At 42.4% G+C, this 10,279-nt stretch overlaps 1 protein-coding gene across 1 annotated transcript in view; it reads left to right on the top strand.

Moving 5' to 3' along the window:
• Positions 1 to 9,689, top strand: part of XYLT1 (xylosyltransferase 1) — a 176,138-nt gene extending 166,449 nt beyond the window's left edge. Inside the window, exon 11 of the mRNA XM_058816084.1 lies at positions 1,794 to 9,689. Coding sequence (XP_058672067.1) covers positions 1,794 to 2,116 — 323 coding nt within the window. The 3' untranslated portion in view covers positions 2,117 to 9,689. The remainder of the gene's footprint in view (positions 1 to 1,793) is intronic.
• Positions 9,690 to 10,279: the final 590 nt, after the last annotated feature.

The raw sequence follows: 10,279 nt of genomic DNA on the forward strand, positions 1-10,279 counted from the left end.
CGTACAAGGCTGAGCCAGAGAAAACAGCAAGTTCCATTTCATGCTGTTTCTTGTCTGACTAAAAATCTCTCTTGTTCCATGCATCAAACACATGTGCAACAGGCATTGATTCAACAAGCTTGCTGAATTGCCTGTTTCAATCAGATGATCCTGCTAGTAATGCCAATTCTTATTTATTTGGGAATTTTTACTCAGAATGTTCCTATTTAACTAAAATGTTGACAAACAGTCTTCCATATTTAATTGCTTCCAAAGGAGGAAATTTAATCATGTGTACTTGTTCTAGTTCTTTAACTGCAGTGCTCTGGCAGAGCACATTTCTGACACATGTGCACAGATTGAACTCATTTTGACTACAGGTTATTGTGTGTATCTACCATTTAAAATACAAAGAGAGGTTTGGATAAATGCAGGAACAGTTAAATGATGTATAATGGTGATGGGCATGTGCTGAACCACTTTAATTGGGGATTTCAAGTAACAGACTTGCACAGTATTTTACATTAAAGACTTTGCAAATGTAACAGCAAAGCTCCAATTATACCCTTTTTCCCTCTAAATAAATACAAGGATTTATTTCCAGCGCCTGAGATGCTGTCCTCTACATGGAAGAAAGGACTCAGTGTCAGGCTGCAGTGCAAGCAGCAAGGACATGTGGAAGGAATTGTAGCTGTGAATATGTAATTCCTGGCCTCCGACGCTCGCCGAGCGTGGTGGCTTTCCTCGCCTGGAGCAGCCTGAATGGGCCCATTTTCTGTTCTAGACAGTGTGTCTGTTGGCAGAGCTAAACATATCCTCTGTGCTGCCAGAGTGAGGATGCTGGGGAAGGCAGCTGAGAGCGGAAAGAAATGGGTGGAAATTTGCTCCCAACAGGCACTCGGTGAACGTTTTTCAAGGGTCTCATCCTGATTTTATAAGCAGCAGCTTGGTGCACTCAGACTCTCAGGAGTCAGCCAACCTTTGACAGGGGCAGCCTGACCCAAGTGTCCAGTTTAGGTCTCTGAAAGGATTCTCACAGCCTGACACTGGTTTTTACTGCAATATTGCAAATTTGGGGTATTGTACAGTATTTTACTGAGATAGGTCAGGAAAGCAACCACAATGCAAAGTGTCATTAGGGAATGGTTGTGATCTACTGTTCAGCACAGGAGCTTGAAAATATAACTCTCACAGGAGACTACTTTCCCAGTGAGGCTGCAGCACTTCCTGGAATCATGCTGGGACTACATGTGTTTCATTATGGTCTGGTCTGTCCAAGACCATGGTGTTGTCCTTGTAGTGCCACAAATGACACCACCTGTGTTTTGTAGGCAGATAGAGCTAACAAATGTTGTGGCTTTTCCACAGCAGAGCAAGGTTCATCTGTTTAGGGGAAAAAACCCACAACAAAACAGGCTTAGATCTTGGCTCTTTCTCTTAGACAAATCAATAATAGCACTTGGATGTCTGACAGGGGTTGGCAGACTTCTTGCACCAGGTGTCCTTGAACTGTTTCATCATTTCGAGGTGCAGCCAGTCCTGGATGTCCTGCAGCTCCGGGGTTGGTTGTACATGTTGATAATAAGGGTGGCTCTATTTTCAGGGTCAGAGGCAGCACTTGCAGGATGAGAATCACAGTAAGGAGAATCCATAGTACTAAGCACAAAGAGCGCCAAAGCCGAGCACAACCCCTGGGGATGCAATGTGTGGGAAATGGCCTACAGCTCACCCCTAAACCTTGGTCTTTTTGTTTACCTTAGATCCTCAGCGGTGGCTTTTTCAATGCACTAACTGTGGGCTTTGCTCCTTTCCAGAGGAAGCCATCAAGCTGCACAGCGGGCCTCCAAAGAACGCGTACATGGAGCAGAGCTTCCAGGGCCTGAACCCGGTGCTGAACCTCCCGGTGAGCGCCGCCCGCGCCGACCAGGCCCAGCGCAACGCGGGGCTCGTGGGCGCCCGCCTGGACGCCTGGGTGGACTCGCTGGTCAGCGGCGTGTGGTCGGCCGTGGACGTGTGCAGCGTGGGGCCCTCGGCCTGCCCCGTGCTGCAGGGCTGTGCCCAGACCGCCTGGAGCTCCCTCAGCCCCGACCCCAAGTCCGAGCTGGGCCCTGTCAAACCCGACGGCCGCCTGAGGTAGCGTCCGCTGCGCTTCGCCCCGGCGTAGGTTTTTAAAAGGGAATTGAACCTTGCTTCTCTGTGAATCTCACACCAGGTCTCAGAAACCTAAGGGGAAGTTACATTTTTTTTGTTACTTGTTGTAATAGAATTCATTTTAAGAAAACAAAACCAAAACAAAAAAAAAAAGTTCTGAAGTTCTGACAAGGCCTTTGGCACTGCCCTCTCCATCAGCTCTGTTGGGAGCCTGTGCTGTCCCATTCCAGGTGCCACTGCACCCACCAGCCCGTGGGCTTGGAAACAGCAGCACCAAGCCATGGGGAGAGCAGTGAAGGAGCAGCTGCTAAAGGGGTTTTTTTAAAGTAAATTTGTCCGTGCCTCTGCTGTTTCATAGGCTTTCATTATTTTGCTATAATGAATAAATCACATCAAAATTCCCTTCTACTTACACTTTCTGGGGAGGTTGGTTCCTGCAGGCTGAAGCCTGTATGGCCACATGACCTCAGAGAATGTGAAGTAATTATGGTACAGCCTCACTTGGGTTTTTAATAACACAAAGTAATTCTGGACATAGCTGATGTCTGTTATCCTAGTTAGAGAGAACGAGCAAAAGCAGAAACTTTCAGATTCCTTTCAGAGATTTTTTCAGACAAATTTAATGATAAACTCTAAATGAAACCAGTGTTTTGCTAGTCTTTTATGTCTCATGCAGTCGGGTTCAGGGTCAGTGTACTAAAAGTATTTATTAAAGAACAAAGAAGTTTTTTGAATTTCAGCCCTTTCAAATCTGCAGGCATTTTTGGAAGCAACCAGTACCTGAGTATTTTCACAGGCTGCCAGTAGAGCAGGTGTGTGTGTATAGGCTGGGGTGGGTTGTGATGTGTCTGCTCACACCCTTTGCTCATGAGCTGAGCTGAGTTTCTTCTCAGGCAGTGGAGTTGTTAACCTATAAAATAGTAAAATTGGGACCTAAATCAGCAACAACAGGTTTCTTCCCTAATTTGAGTAGTGGCTAGTAAGTCTTAACACTAATTCCCTTCCTTGGTCTCAGATCTCCATCTCTTCCTAAAGAAGGATCCTTCCAGGCTTTGCCAGGGCACCTGGAAGGCTGTGAAGGATGTGGGTCGCTGCCCAAAGCCAGGGGAAGGAGAACAATGCCATGTTTCTCCATGCTTTTACTTTATTCTGTCAACAATCTACCCTTGCCTGTCTTCAGAATTCCTAGCAGGCTGCATCCTGTTTTAAATAGTCATGTTTTTGCATCATTTCAACCTGCATTTTCTACAGGAGGGAAAAATTAATTTACATTCCAATAACTTTTTGAAATACAGGTTTTATATACAAATTCATCTCCAACTAATGTGTTTTACATTAGCAAAAACATGCACTTTGTTGCTGTTGCTGTGTTAATCTCTAGTTAGCAACAGAACCAAAAAAGACCATCAAAAGCCATTGGGTTAATTAGGAAAGAAGTCCTGTTGCTGTAATAAAGGAAGGTATCTGTTCACCCTTCTGTGTTGCGTGGATAACTTTCTGCTGAGAGTGAAGTGTCCACATCAGGAGGGAAACAGACCCTTAGATCATTCCATAATCATGTCTCAGAGGAAGGTTGAATTCCCTTTTAAACAACACTTGAAGTAGGACTGTAACACACAGATCCCCGTGGCTTGAGGTATCTCTGTCATATTGGTTTAAAGCTACTTCAGTTTGCTTTGGACTTGAAATTGTGGTGTCAGCTGTGCTGGCATTAAGGCAGAGCATTGAAATGTTTATCTGGCACAAAAATGGATGCATAGAAGGAACAATTTAGGTATTTATTATTTATGTTTTAGTCAATGACTAATTAGTAGGTGCTGCTTTTGCAGCTTGAAGATTATGTTATTTTACTAACTGAAGCTGCCTTTATTAAGAAAAGGCCTTCCTCCCCTCACACCTCCCTTTCTTTTTTTGTCTTGATTTTGTCAGTCACGAGCAGTAGCTTTGGGAAATTTTGTAGCAATGAGAGCTGATTGGAATATTCCAGTCAAGATAATGTTCCAGCTTTTCAACCAGCTCTAGAGGCAAGTGTGTGTGAAAACAGGGTTGCCGACAGGTTTATGTAATAGAATCACAGTGTTATTACTTATTCAGTAGGGGTTTTTAACAGTGCTTGTTTTTAATGTAACATTCCTTTGTGAAGTTCATATTTTCTGGGGACCTCCAATCCTCACTGTGAAATCCAGGGCTTTATTCACACTGATGCAATGGTGACTGCACGGTCCAAGCCCTGCAGATTAAATGAAGAAGGTCACATTTAAGGCACACAATAAAATCTATTAACAAGCCCAGGCAGTGCTTGTTCTCAGTAAGACTCCTGAGGTAGCCACAAAATCTTCAGTCTGTCTTGCACATAAGCACATGTGTAGGGGTGCACCCACGCACACGCATGCAGATAACTTTGTTTTTAAATCTGATGTTTTTATTCTTAAGCAGGAATGTTTTTAAGTGCTTTTTTTCGTAAGTTTTCATTAACTAGACCAAGCAGAAGGTGACAACAATCACATCTTCTGCAGTTAGGAAAAAAGCTGCCACTTTTATCATTTGAAAAATAAGGTGCAAATTATTTTGTTTTAGTACAAAAAAGGGAAAGAAAACAGATGGTTGCTGATATATCCATTTGCATTATATGCTAGGTTTAAAATATCTCAAAGAAAATTTATATGAGATTATTTTCTGAAAGGCAAGAAGCATTTAAACAGTGAAGTTTTGTAGCAAGCTGGCAATCCCAGTGCTGTTGATAAAATATAGGATGTGGAGCTGAAGGGATTGATCCTGCAGTCCTTTCTTAGGCAAAACTTCCAGAGTGCTAGTGCTAAAAGAGGATTTCAGAGTCAAATCCAGCATAAATAAAGAGTATGACAGTATTCTAGGGGTAAATGCTGTCTGTTTGAAGTCATCAAAAGATAAGCTGCCATGTTTGGAACATCTTCTAGGGGCAGTGTCAAGTTTTGGACCTAAACAGCCACCTCGACTGTAGCTGTTATCATGCAGACATGGATCCAAAAGATATATATGAGACTCAGTGTCTGAGTTCCAAAGCCCAGTAGTTGTGAATAAAAACATATAAAGCCAGACTCTGCATCAGGGATCAGAGCTGGCTCCAAGGTGATGCTGTTAAGCCCAACTTAGTCCTGCTTGGTGGCTTCTCTGGTTTGAAATGGCAGCACTGGGAGCCTGGGAAGAACACTGTCAGTGGTCAGGAGAGAATAACTTCACAGATCTTACATTTGGTGAAAAGGAGAATTCAGAGCAGGGCCCCACAGCTGGTACAAAACACAAGTTATGCATCTTCACCTGAATGTGCAGGTGCTCTTTTCCAGTCACACTGACCAGTCCTTGCTGAACAGGATCCAGCTGGAAGCCTGCTTTGATCAAAATTCTTTTCAGTGGGGAGGGGTTTCTATTTCCATATGCACAAATTTATCCTCTGTGTGTAATGTTTAAATTCCCTGCCCGTTCTGCATGACAGCCATGTAACACTCCTGTGATCAATCTGTATTACACAGAAAGGGAGTGTGGCAAAATGCAGAACATCTACATATGTGATTTAATGAGTTATGTCCAAAGTCAGGCTCAGCATTATGCAAACCTGTTTATATGGTAATGTTAAACCCCAAGGCTAAAGGAAATAGCTCAAATGACAGTTTATTTTCACATTTGTCCAATTCCTTCTTTGATGACATTTGGACATTGAGTAATAATATTTGCATTTTCATTTTCTGATATTCAAGGGGGTTTTTTTAGAATTGAAATTATGTCTTCATTTTTTGTGCTCTCAGCAAGCAGAGAATTTTAACAATTCCTTCATGATAGCAAGTGTTATACAAGAAAGTCCCTCTCTATCTCTGTTGTTAAGCCTTCATTATTGCTAAGCCTAGAGATACAGGAATGTGCATTCGTGTGTTACAAATTGACTTTCCTGGGTACTGGCTTCAGTGCACAATGCCTGTACAGTTGTTTAATGGTGTATTAACAGTGATCCTGCAGCACCTTCAAAAGTACCACCTAATGTGCATTCACTTTCCCTCCATCTCCTGCAGCACTAATTGCCTTCCTAATGAGGCCTCCATCACTCTTAGCCATGATTGTAGTGAGCACAGTAGTGAAGTCAGTGAATCAGAACAGGGATCGTGTAAACCTGACCTAAGGGAGAGAGAAATGGTAGAGAAGATGCTGAAACTTTGCAAAAGTTTGACACAATTGCTTTGCAAAAAACCTTTAAACAAACTGGGCTCCTTCTGCACAGCAAGGCTAAAAACCATTGATGCCCTGAGATCTCAGCTTCGATAAACAAGATAGACAAGATCCAGATCGACAAGATCCAGATGTTTCTTGTGGCCCAGCAATGAGGACCAGCTTCCTGTTGATTTCTCTAGTTCTCTTCCATCAGAGCATCAGAGAATTGCCATCTTGCCACTGGCTGACACACCCTCCTTGTCATCTTCCCAGCTCCCAAAGCTTCAGGAGTTGGCCACATGAAACCTTGGCCAACTCCAGCACTTTCCATAGAGCAGGAAGTTTTATACTTGACTGAGCTAAATCCCTTAGGCTCTTCAGAAACCCAGCTGCAGATGAGGAAAGTTGGCTTTTCAGAGCAGCCTTCAGTCAGTTCAGTACTTGCACACAGGAAGGAGTTGGTGGAAGCCAGCAGTTACCTTGTCCTGATTTTCAGGCCTGAGAATCTGATATATGTAAAAGAAGACTTGGTTATTTGATATTTCAATAAGAGAATAAGACAGACCTGGTGGGACATGGTTGGCAGCCTTTCTCACTGGCCTTTGCTTCAGTCCAGTTGTGAAAAGATAATAATCCATATATGTCTTTATTTCTACCATTCAAGACCTCCACTGTACTCTTAAGAATTAGTAGGACTTAAGCCCATATTAAATGACAATTGAAAACAATTTGAAAAAATGAAAAATTAATGTAAAAAAGACTATCCAAACCAAACCCTCAGCCTTCTGCCAAGGCAGCTCCAGGGATTATGCTGACAGAGAGGGTAGGGAGTGATGCAGTGTTAGAGGACAGAGCACTGCCCTTCCAGAGGCCGAGGAGGAGTTCCTGAGAGCAGGAATACCTGCTGCTCAGCCCTGAGGGCAGCTGCTGCTGCAGCCAGGCACAGAGGAGCCAAAGAAATGTGAATTGGGATTGAGGACAGCAAGGAAGAATTTGTAGGACAGCATTTTCCTGCAGAATCTTCAAAGGCAAGCAAACCCTCTGATTTGTAATTCCCCACGAAGGTGTATTGTAGAAGAGGTTGACCTCCAAAACCTTCACCACCATCATCACAGTAAGGGAAAGAATAATCAGGCTGAGAGCATTTAAAATTGAGCTACAAGGCCTTACAGCCTGTGCTGCCCAGGACCAGGGCAGCTTTAGGGTGTCTCAGTTTGGTGTGGCGTTGGGAGCAGTTGCCCTCATGATGTGACACTGCAGGACCACGTTGATTCCGTTCCTTCTTACTAACAGTAGTGTGTTGATCACTCTGCTCTTTGCTTCTGCCTTGGTTACCTTCTTTTGCTCATGGGTGCTACCACAGCTGCTACCTCACTGTGTCTGCAAACACGTTTACCTGAGAACAACAAAAAAGGTACCAGAAATCTCCTTGAACTGAATGTACAATCTATGCAAATTCTCTTTCTACTTTGTTACAGCCTAGAAGTATTACTTGTAACCTTGCCAAATAAACAGCAAGATACTGTACAGGTGCCTCTGATACCAGAGTGAGATTCTAGGCGCGGTTCATGGCGCTGCATTTGTATATTGTAATGACTCGGCTTGTCTTTGGTTCTGTTGTAATTAACACCCTTGACTGAGACAATAGCACTCCTGCTAAGGGAGCACCTTCAGTTTGCTGGGAATATTCCAGAGGAGGATGTCTATGGCATTTCATTTTTTTTTCCTGCTTAGATCCAAAAAAAGGCACAGACCTGCTGGCCAAAACTAGGGTGTTGTTTCAGCTTTTCTGTGGATGAATCCTATCAGCTTTGGATCGCTCAGTGTCTGTTCCCATTGTGGCATCCAGTGTGTTGCCCCTTAAAGAAAGCCTTACTTCCATCCTTTCTAAATGTGGCCTTAAACTGTGTTAGGAACTTTGGTGTTGTCTGTGTCTTGCTCACTTTCTCTGTTTGTTGCGGAATGAATAAAAGGCACCTTGAGATTTCTATTACAGCTCAGTTGTGTTGCTGTCAGCTTACGCTTCACAAATACAATGGAAATTGCTTACAAATGCAGTCTTTAAGGAAAGAAAATGACCTTCCCTTTGGGCAAAAGGAAGACTCAGACGTTCATATAAACCTTAGGAAATTATGAGCTCTGTTTCTTGCAAGTCACTGTAGATAAGGAACTTGGTTTAATTACATACAAAGTACAAACTTAGTAACTTCTAATTTATCTTCAGACTACAACAGGACAGGCTGCTCTCAGTTGCACAAGACAAATTGTAGAGTAATTTCACTCATTTTAACATGCTGTAGTAGCATTCCTCTCAGATTTGTACTGGTAGCTGGGAGAAGAAATATCCTCTTAATGGTATGGTCTTAAAATCTGAAGAACGTCACCACATAGGGCCAGATTTTGGGTGTTGGTTGGGAATCTAACAGTACATTTAGAACATGGTTGTTTTGTCATAAATGCATTTGCAAAAATCTGACATTTGGAGTTTCTTTCAAAGGTTGTCAAAGTCAGCAGAAAGCAATGACTTCTGCTAAGGCTTGTATATGTTGGGTTTCTTTAATACTTTCCTCCATGAGAACTGTAATTTTTCAGTGAGTAGCACCAATATTCCCGGCAGGCTGCAGTGCTTTTAGGAATCCCACATCCTGTCCTATGTTGGTATTCATATGTGGATACAACCCAAAGGCAACTGAAAAGGGTTTACATATAAAACAAGATTTGTGAAACTAAAACAATTAATTCAATGTAATGAAATTATTTTTCTGACTTTGTCCTTTTGGTTCTGTTTTGATTTGATTGGATTTTTCTATTGCCTAACATAGTCCATAATAAGTTATTCCTATTCTGTCATTTTCAAAGACTGGTGGTAATATAGTTTTAAGAAATAACTATTTTGTTATAGATCATAATATGCATAAAATTGTACAGAAATATTTTGTAATCTATTGAATAAGAAAACAGAAAACCATGTATATACAGGGAAAAAAAAGTTTAAAAAAATTGGAAATTCAAATGGAACACACTGAAAGATGTAGATATTTTGCTATTTATTTAAAGGAGTATTTTATGAGATATTGAAATGTCTTAAATTGACCAGTAATCAAAGTTCAAAGTCAGAATGCTTTTCTTGTAGTAGAATGTGATTTTCAGCAATTATTGCACTACCCGTTTTTGCACCCTTTTGTCTTTCATTTAGCAGAAACAATGTGCCTTAGCTGTATTCTTTGTCAATGGGAGTTTGGTTGTTTGTCCGACAAAGCAAATTTTTTTGCAGAAAAAGAAATGGATGTATGAAATACTGTATTATACCAAAAACACTGCAGTGTATATAATGCTTTCTGTCATATGGTGTTTTCAGATGCAGAGTTTTAAATAAAAAAAAAAAAGGCTGTCTTTAGCATGTGCATTTTGTGTTATTTTCAACCTCACCAATGTGTGTCTTATTTGAAAGAACTTTGCTGCTTGGTGATTTTTAGGAGGGAAAATGGGCCTGAGCACTTCCAGCCTGTGATCCCAGTGCTGCTGCCTGGTCAGGCATTTCTCAGCCATAGCCACTATGGGGGAAGCATTGATGAAACCTTTTGGGAATCTGTCATTGCTCACAGGCAGTGCTGCAGCCTGACCTGCGTGCTGCCCTCAGTGCAGGGGTGGAAGGTGGATGACCTTTATAGGGCTCCCAGCACTGCCAGCACAGTGGGACCCAGAGAAACATCCAAATCCTTGTTTTCAAACCCAGATATCTGCTTTTGGGCCAGAGCCTCTCTGCTTTTTCCAGTGATGACAAGGAATGGTAGGCAAAGGATCAACGAGGAGCTCAACTGAAGTGTTTCCTGAAGGCCATTAACCACGAGCAGTGCTGGAGCAGTTTCTTCCCTGTGTCCCCAAAGGGTGCATCAGCCAAAGAGAAAGATTCTTGGGCTTACAGATGTCCAGCTGAGTGCAGAAATATGAATTAATGCAAGGGCTGGCT

The sequence above is a fragment of the Ammospiza caudacuta genome, chromosome 17 (assembly GCF_027887145.1).
Source record: "Ammospiza caudacuta isolate bAmmCau1 chromosome 17, bAmmCau1.pri, whole genome shotgun sequence".
Classification (NCBI taxonomy): Eukaryota; Metazoa; Chordata; class Aves; order Passeriformes; family Passerellidae; genus Ammospiza; species Ammospiza caudacuta.